The 17,500-nt window shown below is 43.4% G+C and overlaps 2 protein-coding genes across 2 annotated transcripts in view; one reads left to right on the top strand and one right to left on the bottom strand.

Moving 5' to 3' along the window:
• The first annotated feature begins 2,929 nt into the window (after positions 1 to 2,929).
• On the top strand, positions 2,930 to 17,084 carry LOC135092908 (cyclin-dependent kinase 11B-like). Its single transcript, XM_063991691.1, is given in 18 exon segments — positions 2,930 to 3,183; positions 6,012 to 6,212; positions 6,677 to 6,818; positions 7,103 to 7,234; positions 7,236 to 7,353; positions 7,475 to 7,575; positions 7,577 to 7,718; positions 7,957 to 8,187; positions 8,823 to 8,864; positions 9,984 to 10,070; positions 10,228 to 10,321; positions 10,622 to 10,771; positions 11,278 to 11,422; positions 12,085 to 12,351; positions 13,020 to 13,244; positions 13,779 to 13,927; positions 15,132 to 15,333; positions 16,557 to 17,084. Coding segments are annotated over 18 exon segments (2,607 nt in total). The 5' UTR covers positions 2,930 to 3,091; the 3' UTR covers positions 16,644 to 17,084.
• LOC135092960 (trichohyalin-like) overlaps positions 15,802 to 17,500 on the bottom strand; it is a 54,845-nt gene continuing 53,146 nt past the window's right edge. Inside the window, exon 18 of the mRNA XM_063991783.1 lies at positions 15,802 to 16,989. The gene's annotated coding sequence lies outside the window, so the exon portion shown is untranslated. The remainder of the gene's footprint in view (positions 16,990 to 17,500) is intronic.

Here is a 17,500-nt window from a genome sequence, read left to right as displayed (position 1 = left end):
ACACACACACACACACACACACACACATGCACGACCTTGCTCAAGTTTTCATTGTGTTTTATTTCTGTTTTTATTTATTTATTTATTTATTTTTCAGAGGTAATAGTTGTATGGATTGGCATTATTATTATTATTATTATTATTATTATTATTATTATTATTATTATTATTATTATTATTATTATTATTATTATTATTATGAAAGCAAGGAAGAAAAAGAAAGAGGGGAAGGAATAATGAAAATATGTATGTATGTATGTATGTATGTATGTATGTATGTATGTATGCACACTGCTGATGAAACTATTACAATTCTTCAACTTTCATTTCTTTTTACATTTAATTAAAACATACAAGAAAATATATGTATGTACGTATGTATGTATGCATGCTACAGCTTGCCTCGGGTACCTTCCTACCTTGAAGTGAGAGAGAGAGAGAGAGAGAGAGAGAGAGAGAGAGAGAGAGAGAGAGAGAGAGAGAGAGAGAGAGAGAGAGAGAGAGAGAGAGAGACGGACTTTACCATGTGTTATCTTATTCTGTGTTGTAGAGAAAGAGAAAAGTTTATTGATGTATATTCATTTTTTTATTATTTATTTTTCTAGTTAACCTTTATAGCTGAGGCTTGTGAGAGTGAGTGAGAGAGTTTTAGAGAGAGAGAGAGAGAGAGAGAGAGAGAGAGAGAGAGGGGTGGAGGTGATTAGCCACATTTGCAGTAGCTCACTCAGTGCAACCACCACCACCACCACCACCACCACCACAATATTACATGATGATGATGATGATGATGATGATGATGAAGGAGAATGAATAATGGGCCAAAAAAAGGCATCAAATTTGTTTTTTTGTGCCCATCTTTACATAACACCTTAGTCGATAATATTTGTAATTACCCTAATGTATAAATTGTACTCTAATGCTTAAAGTGTGCTTTTAAATTAATGTAGGTGCAACTGTTCTTTCTTGTTCTCTTCTGTGTTTTTCTTTTTTTTTTCTCATTTTTTCATTTTTTTTTGTTTTAATTTTTTTTTCAACTTTCAACTTTTTTTTCAATTTTTTTTTCTTAAATGGATGTACTTTTAAAAATGACATGTAGTATATGTAATAAGTTTATAGTATAATTGTTTTAATAAAGAGCAGTTGTATTACTGTCATGTGGCTTTTCATTGTACTTATGTCCTGTGTACCTCAGTGGTGATGGATGTGTGTGTGTGTGTGTGTGTGTGTGTGTGTGTGTGTGTGTGTGTTGGAGGTGGGGGGGGGGGTCCACTCATGCTGGTCTGGTGAGGGCTGGATCAAAAGCTTTTCATCTCATCAACTTTAACTGACTGTCTTCAGCTTCTCTCTCTTTCTCTCATCAACTCTCCTCTGACTGACTCTTCAGCCTCTCTTCAGCCTTATCAACTCTCCTCTAACTGATTGTCTTCATCCTCTCTCTCCTCCCCCTCATCAACTCCTCTCCTCTAACTGACTGTCTTTATCCTTTCTCTCTTCATCATCAACTTCTCTCCTCTAACTGACTGTCTTCAGCTCTCTCTTCCCCCTCAACTCCTCACCTCTAACTGTCTTCAGCTTCTCTCTCACTCTTCCGCTCAAGTCCTCTCCTCTGTCTTCATCCTTTCACTCATCGCCTCAGTGTTGCTCTTAGTCATCTTGCAATCTTCTGCTATTTTCATGCTAATTGCTCTTTTGACCTTGGTAACTGCATGCCTCTCATCCTCCCGCGGCCTCGCTGTACAACATTTGCTACTTCCTCTCACTCCTGTTCTGTCCACCTCCCTAATGCAAGAGTTAAACAATATTTATCGCTTTGGTAAACTTTGGAACTCCCTGCCTGCTTCTGTATTTATCTTACTTTCAAGAGGTGTTTCACAGCACTGAAGGCAAAGTGTGAAATCTTTATAAGCGTCTACAAGAAACGATGGGATTGAAATGAGTGTATTCTGCAATTTCTAGCCAGTACAATGTTTGGAGGTGGCTGGAACAAGAAGGCGTGTCTCACAGCGGTCAGTAATTAAGGGAAGATGTACCAAATATCAGCGAAAGGGTTATAAGACGCTTTCCTAATTCCGGATAAGCTTTTTGGCTCTTTGCGGACAGCTCTCACTGGGCCTTAGTCATCTGCTTCTTTGTTTTGCTTGCCAGTTAATATAATGGTCTTAAATTCAGTCATGTCCGTCTAGATAGATACGTTAATTACCTATGGGATGTTATTAAAAATACCAATCATCCTGTCGTAATAGCTGTATATAGATTTTCTGATGCAGAGAACTCCTTATGGGTAGTAATTAGCAGCCGACAGCATTAAGAGGATCTGGTGGAGGTACTGGAGTGTCCTAAGGAATATAACAAGATAGGAGGTGCTGAGTGTCCTAAGGGATAGAATAAGGATAGGACAGCATTATTAAAGAGGAGGTCTGATAGAGGTACTGGAGTGTCCTAAGAAATATAAAAAAAGATGAGGTGCTGAAGTGTCCTAGCATTAAAAGGGAATCTAGTGGAGGTACTGGGCGTCCTAAGGGATATAACAAAGATATGGCAGGGGATATGGGGAGGGGATCTGGAGGAAGTACTTAAGTGTCTCGTGGGAATAAGAGGGGGTATGAAAGAGGTACTGAAATGTCCTATGCCGATATTTGAACACTAACAGAGAACCAGAAAAAAAAATTATAAGACGCTAAAACGTATGGGAAAGGAACACTAAACACATAATAAAAATAAAAAGTTAGGAGCCGTTAAAAAGAATAAACAAGGAATTCTAGCTTTATTCTGGCAACATTGTCATGGATATATATAAATTTAGACAAATATGCATAAATAACCACAAATAAACATAAAAAATAATTCTAGATAATTTTAAACCGCTAAATATTACAAATAAAAAAAGTATAAACAACTAAAAGATCTGTTTATGATATCAAACGTTTATTACCCAGTATGGCAATACTGTCATGGCGGCATCAGAAGTTGGGTATTAGAAAAACAACCTCCAGTCATCCAAGTTTTTCGGCATTTTTACACTACCCACGGTGCTGCTGGAGGGTGGAGAGGGTAGAGGAAGGTGAGAGGAGGCAGTGAGGCCAGTGAGAGGATGGACAGTCACGAGGAAGACGGGGAAATAAGGGAGGAGGGTCGCCGCCACCACCACCACCACGACCCCGAGCAGGAGGACGACGACTTCAGGTGAGCAAATTCAGGTTATTTTGGTGTTTGTGGTTTGTTTCTAAAGTTATTTTGGTTTTGTGTTAATATCTGTTTCTTTTACTTTCTTCTCCCACCCTACGATACAAATTTCCATTAGATGATTTTTTTATTTTTTCCCGCGTAGTTTAACATGCCTGCTATTTTTATTTATTTATTTTATTTATTATTATTTTTTTTTAAAGAGCTATAAGAACACACTAGTTATCCCTATCTATAATATTTTGGAGGAAATCCCTGGACGAATGAGTCATGCCATGAGTACACAAGGAAGGCGTGATAGCTCCAGTCTTGAAGGGTAGCTCACGGGGGCTGGCAGCAGGCGACAGGCCAGTCTGTCTCACCTCCTATCTCGTCACAGTGTTCGAGGGAGTCATGAGGAAGGTACCAATATTTTTTTTAGAAGAGACTGAAAAGTTTAACCCAGGACAGCGTGGGTTGTGGAGAGGAAGGTGAGGTGTCCCCCAGGTCATGGGCCATCGCGCTGACATACTGTAGGACGTGAGCAGTGGAAAGAATGTGGACGTGGTCTACCTCGATTTTGCTGAGGCATTCAATAAAGCAGATCACGGAGTACTGCTTCACTTGATAAGTGTGGCCATTACTGGCAAATTGGGCATCAGGCTGCATGGCTTCCTGACCAATAGAAAACTGAGAGTGGAGGCTGCCCACTCAGGGATTACTACAGCAACTAGCGGTGTGCCACAGGGCTCCGTGCTTGGCCCCCTGCTGTTCCTTATTGTGATGAGAGACATTGCTCAGGTGGTAACATCTTCCTAAGTATCTTCCTTGCATCATCATTTGCTGATGATGCAAGAATATCGCAGAAAATAACAAGTGTGAAGGGGTTGGAGAAACTCCAAAAAGACCTAGAGGCAGCGTGCAGCTGGTCCAACAAAAACATGATGTTCAGCAGCAAGAAGTTTGAAGTAATGAAGTGTGGCACAACAAAGAACTAAAACAATATAAATACACTGTAGAAAGCAACAAGATTGAGGCCAAGACCACTGTCAATGACTCAGGAGTGTGGGTGAGTGACGACTGCAGGTTTGGAGCACACATGAATCACACTGCCAAACCAGCCTGAAGAATGAGTGGGTGGACCCTCCGCACCTTCCAGACAAGAGAACCACAACACTTGCTGCCGCTGTGGAAGAGTCTGGTCGTCTCCAGGATGGAATATGCATGTCAGGTGTGTTGCCCTCACAGAATGAAAGACACACAGGTAATTGAGCAAGTGCAGAGGACCTTTAGGAAGAGGCTGGCCAGGGGTGCAGTTAATATTGGAAGGGGTTGAAATACCTCAATCTGTACTCCCAACAAAGGTGAAGAGAGTGCTATATCATGATCTGTGTCTGGAAGTCTTAGAGGGAGCAGTGCCAAACTTATCCCAGAGCAGAGAGGAGCGCATCGAGAGCCAGCACCGCCCCAGGCTTGGCAGGATGTGTGTCAGGAGGATACTGAGCTGGCACTCCCAAAGGATGCAGACCTCCTGGCCAAAAGCTTCCTGTGTGCAGGGCCAAGGCTCTTCAACTGCCTTCCAAGTGACATTGCAGACCTAACGTGGATCAGCACAGAGGCTTTCAAGAGGAGGCTGGACAAATTCGTGACTGATATACCAGACAAGCCTCCAATCCCACTCTGTCCAACTTCAAGAGGAGCGACATTGAACTCCATCAGTGACCAGCTCCAGTATAGGAAGTTGGAGGGGAGGTGTGGCAGTGGTGGGTTCCCAGGCTGGCCTTGGTGGTAGCACATGAATCATCGACAAGTAAGACAAGTAGGGCAAGTAAGTTTTGAGTGTTTTTAGTCTTTTTCTGTTTGTGTTTTATTTTGAGTGTGTTTTGTTTGTAGGTTAATGCAGGCTACCTTATTGTTAATGCAGGCTACCTTATTTAGTGAGCAAAACCCCAAGATTCCCACTAGGACCTAAGTTTTGTGTGTTTTTTCATTTGCTTGTTTTTGTGTGTGTGTGTGTTTTTATGTTTGTGTTGTGTGTGGGCTTTTTAGTTTTTATTGTAAATATTGTTTTTAGGATAATTGTTTAGTTTGCATGGTTAATCTTACCAGTAGTGGCTCCTTTTGTATTGTATTGCTGCCCCTCACCAGGACAGGCAGCAGGGGCCTGGCAGGACAGTGGGGTGTCTGGAGGGGGGACCAGAAGAGGCCAAATTTTGACATTCATGAAAAAGTTTGATGCCATATTTTGAAAACTGGGGAACTTTCAAGCCTAACCTAACTACCACTCTTCCCCAGAATGTTTCAGACAAAACAGTGTCTGATTTCAAGGCATCCCTTTCTGCTCATCATGGCCACTGTCTTTTTGAATTATATAATTTTTTTTTTCTTTTTTCTGTTGCTGTGCTTGCTGGTGATGCACTATCCAGCTAATTGTGAAAGATTTGTAAAGAACATAGCATATATATATAATACTGATGGGCTGGCACATCAGCAGAGTGTGGCTTCTGCTGGGCACCTCGGTTGTCAATCTCAGGTGCCGGAAAGCCCACCAGGTGAGAGAACTAGACACTCCCTTTAGGACACTAACTTAACCTAACCTAACCTAACCATTAGATGCCCACTGAAGAACACCAACTTAACTTTCTAGCCAAACCTAACCACTAAACACTCCATTAAGAACACTAACCTAACCACCCACAACCCCCAGCATCACCACACTCCACCCCTCCAGCCATCACCACATCACCAAAACCCCACTCCTTACCCACCACCTTGCCACTGCAGCAGCTCTTGGCCGGCCCCCTCGTACAAAAAAAAGAATAAATGAACAAACAAGCTTTCTCCCACAGCATGTCCTCCTATGACGGCGACCAGGGGGACAGTCTGGACATTAAGCCCCCCCAAGCCGTGGTGCAGAGGCGGGAGAAACGAGAGAAGAGGGAGAAGAGGGAGCGCCATCGCCACAAAGGGGAAAGACATAAGGAACGACACCGCAGCAGCAGGGAACACCGGGGACATGAGGAGCGCCGCAGAGAACACAGGAAGCATCGGTCTGTGGAGAGGGGGGGGGCGATGGGTGTGTCTGTCTGTGTATGTGTGTGTGTGTGTGTGTGCTGAGAGGTATTTTTATAAGATTTGTTCATTGTTGTTGGTTTTTTTTTAGCTTTCAATATTTCTTCATGCTTTTTTCATTGTTATTATTGTTTTTTTTTAGCTTCTTTCAATATTTTTATGTGCTTTATTATTATTAACATCTTTTAACCTGTATTTCTTTATCTCATTTATCATTATTATTGTTTTTAGCTCTTTTTAGTGCATTTCGTGTCTCACTAATTATTATCATCATTTTTGGTGTGTGTGTGTGTGTGTGTGTGTGTGTGTGTGTGTGTGTGTGTGTGTGTGTGTGTGTGTGTGTGTGTGTATTTATAATCATTGTCATTATTACCTTTGTTCACCTATTCACCACCACCAACACCACACAGCATAACAAACCCTCCTTCTCTCTGGCCGGCAGGAAGGAGGTGGGGCCACGGGAGGGGGACAGGAGGGAGGTGAGGAGGCATGAAAAGAGACACGACAGAGGAGGGAGACATGAAAGACAAATGTTGGATGCCAGGAGCAAGATTGAGAAGAGGAAGATGATGGAGAGGGAGATGGTGAGTGGGGGGAGAGAGAGAGAGAGAGAGAGAGAGAGAGAGAGAGAGAGAGAGAGAGAGAGAGAGAGAGAGAGAGAGAGAGAGAGAGAGAGAGAGATATATTAGAAGTGTAAAGTTGAGAAATGATAGATGAGACAGAAAGAGAATGATAATACACAAAAATAAACACAAAAAATGAATGAAAACAAAACAAAACAGATAGATAAGCAAAAAAAATAAGAAAAAAAAATGACTCAAAAACACCACCACCACCACCACCACCCTCTCCCTCTCCCTCTCCCCAGCAGGAAAGGAGACGCGACAGGGAACACGAGGAATACTACATAGACGAACGCGAGAGTTACGAGCATCTTGACTACAGGCGGGAGCACCAGGGGCGAGGGGCCAGCGGGGGGCATGGGCGGCAGCAGTGGGGGAATGGCGGGGGACTATGGGGCATACACACACCACCGACGGGAGGAGCGCGCCCTGCCTCAGCTGTCACCGCGGGAGAGAGCCGAGAGAGACAGGCGGATGGAACGACTGCTAGTGGCGGGTGAGTGTGTGCGTTTGTGCGTATATGTGTGTGTGTACGAAGGAGGAGGAAGATTAGAGAAACAAAGAATAATTATAATAATAATAACTAACACTACCACCACCATCACCACCTCCCCCAGACAAGCAGAAGGAGCTTTCCCAGCGTGAGGCGGAGAGTCGGAGGCAGAGGAGGGAGGAGGAGAGGCGGGAGGAGGAGCGGCGGGAGGAGCAGCTGTCCCGCCACAGGGGAGGGGGCGTGGGGGGCGACTTCCTCCCCCACAGCAGCGGCAGGCACAGCAGGGCACCCCACTCACCCCCCCAGCAGACACAGCAGCAGGGGGGTGAAGAAGAGGAAGCACCATCACCCACCCTATCAGCACCCAGGTACACACACACACACACACACACACACACACACACACACACACACACACACACACACACACACACACACACACACACACACACACACACACACACACACACACACACACACACACACACACACACACACACACACACACACACACACACACACACACACACACACACACACACAAGTACTATTGTATATATGTATGTATGTATGTATGTACAATCACCATCACTATCACCATTCCAGGAGACGCAGAGGTGACAATAGTGAGCGACGAGGAGGAAGAAGAGGAGGAGGAGCTGGATGAGGAGGAGGAGGAGGGAGTGTACGAGGAGGCAGTGGAGGTGAAGGAGGAGGGCAAGAAGAGGAAGAGGAAGAGGAGGGAGGAGGAGAGAGGAGGAGGAGGAGGAGGAGGAAGCAACACCCATCACTCTGACTCAAGGGACAGTGGGTCATCAGACAGTGAAACAGACTCAGGTAAGGAATGGGAGGAGGAATGGGAATGGAAGGATGAATGGGAATGGGAATAGGGTGATGAATGTTGATGGAAATGGGGTGAGGAATGGGGGAGGAATATGAGGAAAGGAATGTACAAGAATGAATGGGAATATAAAGGAATATTTGATTGAATTTAAGCAAGGAGGAGGGGGAGAGGAAGAAGAGGAGGAGGAGAGGAATAAGAGATGTAAGAATGCTTGGAAGAGGAGGAGAGGAACAGGAGGAGGAGGGTCATTATCCATGTTTGGCTGTGTGTGTGTGTGTGTGTGTGTGTGTGTGTGTGTGTGTGTGTGTGTGTGTGTGTGTGTGTGTGTGTGTGTGTGTGTGTGTGTGTGTGTGTGTGTGTGTGTGTGTGTGTAATGCTAATATATATTTATCAATGCTGTCTCTCTCTCTCTCTCTCTCTCTCTCTCTCTCTCTCTCTCTCTCTCTCTCTCTCTCTCTCTCTCTCTCTCTCTCTCTCTCTCTCTCTCTCTCTCTCTCTCTCTCTCTCTCTCTCTCTCTCTCTCTCTCTCTCTCTCTCTCTCTCTCTCTCTCTCTCTCTCTCTCTCTCTCTCTCTCTCTCTCTCTCTCTCTCTCTCTCTCTCTCTCTCTCTCTCTCTCCCCTCCACCAGAGAGGGTTCGCTCCCCCACCCCTCCTCAGAGGACACAGTATCGTAAGTCAATGTTTTCCTTCTTTTTTTCCTTCCTGTGTGTGTGTGCATGTGTGTGTGTTTCATTTATTTTTGTATTAATTTAATTAGATTTATTTTTTTATTTATTTTTTTTTCATCTGTTTATATTGTATTATTTTTGTTGAGGAGGAGGAGGAGGAGGGGGAGAAGGAGAAGGAGGAGGAGATAGGGGGAAGAGGAGGAGAAGGAGGAAGTAGGGGAAGAAGAGGGGGAAGAGAAGGAAGTGGTAAGGGAAAGAAGAGGAGGAGGAGAAGGAGGAGGTAGGGGAAGAAGAGAAGGAGGAGGAGGAGAGAGAAAAATAAAATAAGCTTTTTTTCTTATTCTTTTCCTTTTTTCTTTTCTTTATTCCTTTTATATTTTTCTTGAATATGTAAAAAAAATATATGTTTCTCTCTCTCTCTCTCTCTCTCTCTCTCTCTCTCTCTCTCTCTCTCTCTCTCTCTCTCTCTCTCTCTCTCTCTCTCTCTCTCTCTCTCTCTCTCTCTCTCTCTCTCTCTCTCTCTCTCTCTCGTATATCAATCTTTTAATTTCTTTCATAAAATTTATAAAAGTATTCAGTTATATTTATTTTAGCATTCATTCGTTTTAAGTATATAAGCAGTAATAGTAGTAGAAGTTGGTGTTTTTGTAGTACATTTAAATCTTGTTACTTATTTTTATCTTGATGTTAATTGTTGAATGTTTTTTTAGTATACAGAATGCATCGTTGCACTTATACTCTGTCCCTTTCTAACGTTTATAAATAATTCCAGGCATCTTTTATACCATTCAAACCCATATTTCCAGCCAATCATACCATTTATACTCACAGTTCCTGGTTTCTTTCATCTATACTTGAGTTATTTAGTTTTAATCATTGCATCTATACTTTTCTGCATGGTTCATTTATCTGTATTCAAGTTATCACATTTTATTCATTGCATCTATACTTTTCTGCTTGTGTTGTGGCATCTATACTCAAGTTTTCTGATCTTCATCATTGCATCTATACTTTTCTGCCTGGGTTATGCATCTATACTCAAGTTACCTCATTTTAATCACTGCATCTATGCTTATCTGCCTGTGTCGTGGCGTCTATAGTAACCGATCCTTGTGCTGCAGATTCAGAGAGCAGCAGCAGCACAGAAACTGATGTGGAGGAGGAGGAGAAGGAGGAGAACTCAGCCACCGGGAGAGAGAAGGGATCTGGTAAGTATAAGCGACACGAATATAGTCTGGCCCTTAATTAACCTTGTCACTGCTAAACATTTTCATATAATACCTTACAGATTGTGTATACTTCACCTTATGACCCGACCTTATGACACCTTCTGACCTGTGACCTCCTTTCTCCTCTTCCCCCTAGATGATCGCATGTCGAGGTCAGGCAGTGGAACGGGGTCAGCGAGGTCAGGCACGCCTTCTCCTAGCCGGGTACGACGCTACAATGATTCTCCCAAGTAAGTGGTCAGGTCACGTCAAGTTAGCTTAGGTTGGGTTAGATTAGGTTGGGTCAGGTTATGTTAGGTTTGGTTGGGTGAGGTGAGGTTGGGTTAGGTTAGGTTAGGTAGGTCAAGTCAGGTTGGGTTGCACTGGGTTGGAGGAGATGCAGGGTAGGGAACACCACCACCAATACAACAACAACAATAACAACAACTATACTACTACTACTACTACTACTACCACAACCACAACCATCAACACTCACCCAAACTTCACCACCACCACCACCACCAAGCCTAACCTCACCTAACCCTTAGCATGGAGGGACGGCGGTCAGACCAGGAGGACGCCACCTACCTGCCGGAGAGCTCACCTGAGTCACCGCTGGAATTGAAGGAGCAGCTGCCCTCCTACTTTCCCGCCATCATGGGCTGCCGCTCTGTTGACGAGTTTGAGTGTCTTAACAGGTGAGAGAGACAGAGGGAGAGGGAGGGAGGGAGGGGTTTATGTGTGTAGAGGGGAGAGGGAGAGATGGGGTTGGTTTGAGTGTGAAGAGGTGAAGGAAGGGGAGAGAGGGAGGTGGGCTGGTTTATGTTGGTGTGTGAGAGAGAGATGGGGTTGTTTGGAGTCTGAACAGGTGAGGGAAGGAAAGAGAAAGGGTTGTGTGAGAGATGCAGTTGGTGAGAGAGGGAGAGGAAGAGAGAATTTTGTGTGTGAGAGAGAGAGAGAGAGAGAGAGAGAGAGAGAGAGAGAGAGAGAGAGAGAGAGAGAGAGAGAGAGAGAGAGAGAGAGAGAGAGAGAGAGAGAAACAATTACAAGAACACACACACAGAGAGAGAGAGAAGCCACACAAGCAAACAAACACAGAGAAAAAGAAACAATTATCAAACCACACACACACGCACACACACACCATCCCATCCCTCCCTTCCCTCCCTTCCCTTCACTAACCCCTACCTTCACCCACCCCCAGGATAGAGGAGGGGACCTATGGTGTGGTGTACCGGGCGCGGGAGAAAGCAACCAATCAGATCGTCGCACTGAAGAGACTCAAGATGGAGAAGGAGAAAGAAGGATTTCCTATCACCTCCCTTAGAGAAGTCAACACACTGCTCAAGGTCAGAACCCTAACCTGACATGACCTGACCTGGCCTGAACTGACCTGACTTAATATAGCCAAAATATGACAATTTCTAACTTAACCTAATTTCACCATGAATACCTTAATGAGAACACTGATTTATACCTGTGTTGTTTTATTTATCTTATCACCATCACCGTCATCACCACCTTCACCACCACCACTGGTATGAGTAAGGTTATTGTGCCAAGATCTCACTTATTTATGTTTTGTGCCTTGCTTTATCCGTTCTCACCATAACTGTTGCCATCATCGTCACCATCACTTCACAGGGCCACCATGAAAATATTTATTGCTCTTCATCACCACCTTAAGAAAACACTAACTTTATACCTTATTCCTTTATTTATCTCACCACCACCATCACCACTTTAAGAAAACACTAAATTTATACCTTAACCCTTTATTTACCTCACCACCATCATCACCAATTCACAAGGTTAGCATGAAAACATCTATCACTTTTCACTACCACCACGTTAAAAATACACTGATGTATACCTAGCATCTTTCATTTATCTCCACCACCACCACCACCACCACCACCACCACCACCGCCAATTTCCAGGATCGCTAGAAAAACATTTATATATACCTTGTACTTCCACTCATCTCACCACTGATACCACCACTCCACAGGGACAGCATGAAAACATCGTGACAGTTCGGGAGATCGTGGTGGGCAGCAACATGGACAAGATCTACATAGTGATGGACTACGTGGAGCATGACCTGAAGAGCCTGATGGAGACGATGAGGCAGAAGAAGCAGGTGTTTACCATTGGGGAGATCAAGACACTCATGCAGCAGCTCCTGAAGGCCGTACACCACCTGCATGACAACTGGATCCTGCACAGAGACCTTAAGACCTCTAACCTCCTCCTCTCGCATCGTGGTATCCTTAAGGTGTGTGGGAGAGGGGAAGGGAGTAGTGGTGGTATATTTTCTGTTTATGTGAGGGAGAGAAAGATTGAGAGAAGGAAGGGCAGTGAGTTATGGCATGGTGTTCTGTGGATCTGTATAGGAGAGAGGGAGAGAGAGAAGGTTGTGGTTTTGTTTCCTTTTGTTAATGTGTGGGAGAGGGAAAGAGAGGAGAGAGAGGAAGTTATGTATTTATTTTTGTTTATCTGTCTCTCTAATGAAGGGAAGAAAGGGAAAAGAAGAGAAAGTTGTTGTTTTCTTTCTATATGTTTATCTCTCCTTTTTTTACACTTTACAGATTCCTTCACTCTTTACTCCTTTCATTTCTTTCTCCCTTTTCCTGCATTTTAACAAACTCCTTGCTCTTCATCATTTTCACTCTTCATTTCCTTCCTCCAGGTGTGTGTGTGTGTGTGAGGCAGAGGGTTGTGGTGTTCATTTCATACGTTCATCCGTCTCTAATGCTTCTAATCGCCTTTTTCTATTGACTTCACTTTTCATTTATTTTCTTTATCTTTTCTACCCATAGTGTTCCTCTCATCACCACCTTCAATTTTCCTCACTTTCCTTACCTTTCATTTTTTTCTCCCATTTTTCCACACTTGACAAACTCCATTCGCTCCATCCCTCTAACCACTCCCTCATGTCCTCAGGTGGGTGACTTTGGATTGGCGCGTGAGTATGGCTCCCCACTGAAGCACTACACCCCCATTGTGGTCACCCTGTGGTACCGGGCACCTGAGCTGCTGCTGGGGGCTAAGCAGTACTCCACACACATTGATGTTTGGTCGGTGGGCTGCATCTTTGGTGAGCTGCTGGGAATGGAGCCTATGTTTCCGGGAAAGTCCGAGATCGACCAGCTCAATAAGATTTTCAAGGTGTGTGTGTGTGTGTGTGTGTGTGTCAGAAAGAGGAAGGATAGGGTGAGGTAAAGGGACTAATTTGTGTGTTTGTGATGGGTTTGTGGGAGTGTGTGAGAGAGAGAGAGAGAGAGAGAGAGAGAGAGAGAGAGAGAGAGAGAGAGAGAGAGAGAGAGAGAGAGAGAGAGAGAGAGAGAGAGAGAGAGAGAGAGAGAGAGAGAGAGAGAGAGACCTTGTAGAATATTATCTCATTTTTCTTCTTCTTCTTCAAAAAAAGTACCCCAAATAATTGTTCCTCTTTCAAAACACCACAAAACACATCTTTCTCTTACAAAAACATCCAAAAAACACATTTCCCCTTTGAAACCACCCTAAAAACACACACACACACACACACACACACACACACACACACACACACACACACACACACACACACACACACACACACACACACACACACACACACACACACACACACACACACACACACACACACACACACACTCTCCTTTAGTCCCACCGTCAGTCACCCTCCTGCCACCCCCACAGGACCTCGGCACTCCCAGCGACAAGATCTGGCCGGGCTACAACCAGCTGCCCCTCGTGAAGAAGACCCAGTTTGCAGACTACCCGTACAACCACTTGAGGGAGAGGTTCAAGAGCAGGCTGTCTGATGAAGGATTTAATCTTCTCAATAGGTGTGTGTTTATTGGTTTAGTTAGGGTACTAGTAATATTGTTTTTTTTTTTTCTCTATGTAGGAAGGGTACCAGCCAAGGGCAATGAAACTATAAGAAAAAAAGACCCAATGAAGCATCTTTTACAGTGGTGCTTTATATATTTGTGATGAAAGCTGCAGTCTTAATAGTTGTTTGTGTTTGGTGGTGTTGAAGTGAGTGAAGATTAGTAATATATATATATCATGTTTACAATGCTGCACAACTCAATATATGTTTCTGATGAGGGATGCAGTTGTAGTAGGTGTGTGTTTTCATAGTTATTTGTTTATTTATTTATTCATTTATTTTATTTATATTTGGGGCACTGGTTAAGGGCAAAAAAGAGTAGGGAAAAAGGTCTCCTAGGGTGCCATTCCCTGAAGAAAAGCCAGAAGGGTCATCCATGAGTGAAGGATAAATGTCTGAGTGTTGAATAGAATTGATGTACTTTTGCTCTTTAAACTTTGGGTGGGTGGAAAGTGTACATATATTTTTCATTTACAATACTAGATACAGCTGAGTATATAGATAGGTAGAGATATAGATTGATAGATTGCTAGAAAGACTTGACTTACTTCTCTCTCTCTCTCTCTCTCTCTCTCTCTCTCTCTCTCTCTCTCTCTCTCTCTCTCTCTCTCTCTCTCTCTCTCTCTCTCTCTCTCTCTCTCTCTCTCTTTGTCTCTCAATTATTAGACACAACTCAATATATAGATAGGTAGAGAAATAGATTGTTAGAAAGAGTTGACTTAATTAATTCCTTTCTCTCTCTTTGTCTCTCTACATGGGAAAAATTTGTATCCTTTTCTTTCACATTGCTAACACAAGTCTTCTTAATAGGTGTGTGTTTGGTAGTGTTAAATTGGGTTAATGTACTTGTAGTGTTTAAATATGGGGAGAAGTTTGTTTATTTTTTTCTTTTTGCATTACTGACAGCTCAGTGTATAGATAGATAGGTACTTGTTTGCTACACACACATGCGCACACACACACACACACACACACACACACACACACACACACACACACACACACACACACACACACACACACACACACACACACACACACACACACACACACACACACACACACACACACACACACACACACACACACACACACACACACACACACACACACACACACAGCCCCCACCCATCACAACCTCCCACTCACACCCACAGGTTCCTGACGTACAACCCACAAATGAGGATAACGTGTCAGAAAGCCCTGCGCCACGATTACTTCCACAAGGAGCCACCCGCCCCGATCGATCCAGCCATGTTCCCCACTTGGCCTGCCAAGTCGGAGAACCCACATGCCCGCTCCAAGAAGATGGGGCCCAGTCCGAAGCCTCCCTCTGGTGGCAAAAATTTCAAAGACCTGGTGGGTGCTGGAGGAGAAGCAGCAGGAGGAGGAGCAGGAGGAGATGAAGGAATATTTGTAGGGTTAATGGAAGGAGAAAGAGAAGTATTGGTAGTAGTAGGAGGACTAGTTATAGAAGGAAAAGGAAGATGAGGAAGAGGAATTTCAGTTGTAGTGTAGAAGGAGGAGGAGGAGGAGGAGGAGGAGGAGGAGGAGGAGGAGTACCATTAGTTGTGGGAGAAGGATAAAGAGGAAGGATTTTTAATTTGTAGTTGTAGGAGGAAATGGAGGAGGAGGAGGAGGAATATTAGTTGTAGTAGTAGTAGTAGTAGTAGTAGTTTGGCTGTAGAAGGGGTAGTATAGTAGTAGTAGTAATAGTAGTAGTAGTTGGGCTGTAGAAGAAGGGGTAGTAGGAGGAGGAGGATGACAAAAATGGTGATAGTAATAGTAGTTGTTAGCAAGGTAGGAAAAAATGAAGGGTGTCCTCTCTCTCTCTCTCTCTCTCTCTCTCTCTCTCTCTCTCTCTCTCTCTCTCTCTCTCTCTCTCTCTCTCTCTCTCTCTCTCTCTCTCTCTCTCTCTCTCTCTCTCTCTCTCTCTCTACATCTAATATTTTTGTCACTGATCTTTCTATTCAAATAATTTACATGTATCTAATCTTTTTTGTGAATCTTGGTAATACTTCTGTCTTCCTCCTCTTCTAATCTTCTTCCATTCCTCTTTCTGTACTTTTCTTCATTTTATCATTGCTTTTAGTAATGCTGTTTTAATCATCTTTCTCTTTCCCAGATTTCTTTCTCTACTATTTTTTTCCCCAGTTGTAATCTTCCTTTTCAAATCCTCTTCCTTTTCTCATCTTTCTCTTGTAACTCTTCCTTATTTCATCGTCTTCTTCTACTAGTCTTATCTTTTTTCCCTACCAGATATCTTTCTTAATTTTCCTCTTCAAATCTTTTTCTATTCTCATCTTCCTTTGGCAAGTCTTCCTCATTTAACCCTCCTCTCCCAAATCTTTCTCTTGTCATCTTCTTTCTCTTGTCGTTCTTCCTCATTTAACTCTCCTCTTAACCTAATCTTATCTTCTTTCTTTGCCAGACACCTTTCTCTTCAAAACTTCATTTTCTTATCCTCTCTCTACTTATCTTTGTCTTGTAGTTCTTCTAATCTTATCTTTCTCTTCAAATCTTCTTCAAATGCTCCTCCTCTTTTGACCTCCTCCAACCCTCAACCAAGCCTTCTTCTTCAGGTGGATGGGGACGACGAGATGGCTGCAACCGGTTTCTTCCTGGGAGGCGCGGCAAGCAGTGGTCCTGGCTTTGTACTGAAGATGTGAGCTGTCCTGCCTCTCCACGCCGGCCCCCTGTCACCCCTTGATGCCTCCTGAAGCCTCTGAGAACCCAGCCACTGTTGGGGAGTTTGGCAGTGTTTGTGGGGCTCTGGTGCTGTTGACTTGGGACTGTCCTGCTGGGAATCCTGGCAGTGCTTGGAATGGTTTGGTATCTTTGGAATCTTGACAGTGTTTGGAATTTTGATGCTGTTTGGAATTCTGTGACTCTGTTGGAATCTTGCTGGCACTGTTGGAATCCTGCTGGCAGTGTTGGAATCTTGCTGGCAGTGTTGGAATAGTGTTGGTGTCTTTGGCGGTGTTGGAATGCAGCTGGCCGCCTTCTTGTCTGTACCTGAAACAACAGACTGCATTAATAAAAAGAATAGTACAGATTTACAATGTACAATATTTCATTACTGTGTAATATAAAGTTAATTCTAGTTTTTATCCTCTGAGTTTTCTCTGTTACCTTGTCTTGATTTTACTTTTGTGAACTTGCAATGTTATTTATCTTATTAACACCTGCAGCTTAAAAGTAACAAATGGATGTGAATATTAGAAGACTTGTAGAATATGAAGACTGATGGAGGAAACAAGGGTATGAATATATAATGAAAGGTCAGAGAGATGAGAGGAGAAAGGATGTTACAGAGATGAGAGAGAAAACCATGTGACTGAGATTAGAGAAGGAGAGCAGAAACATGTTACTAAGGTGAGAGGAGAAAGGATGTTAGTGGAGATAAGAAAAAAAAAAACATTGATATTAGAAAAGGAGAGCAAGAACATGTTATTAAGATGAGAGGAGAAAGTATGTTAGTGGAGTAAAAACGATGATAATATGATAAAACTGGATCAAAGAGAAA

The sequence above is a fragment of the Scylla paramamosain genome, chromosome 41 (assembly GCF_035594125.1).
Source record: "Scylla paramamosain isolate STU-SP2022 chromosome 41, ASM3559412v1, whole genome shotgun sequence".
NCBI classification, from domain to species: domain Eukaryota; kingdom Metazoa; phylum Arthropoda; class Malacostraca; order Decapoda; family Portunidae; genus Scylla; species Scylla paramamosain.
This window is presented reverse-complemented; position numbering and strand designations above follow the sequence as displayed.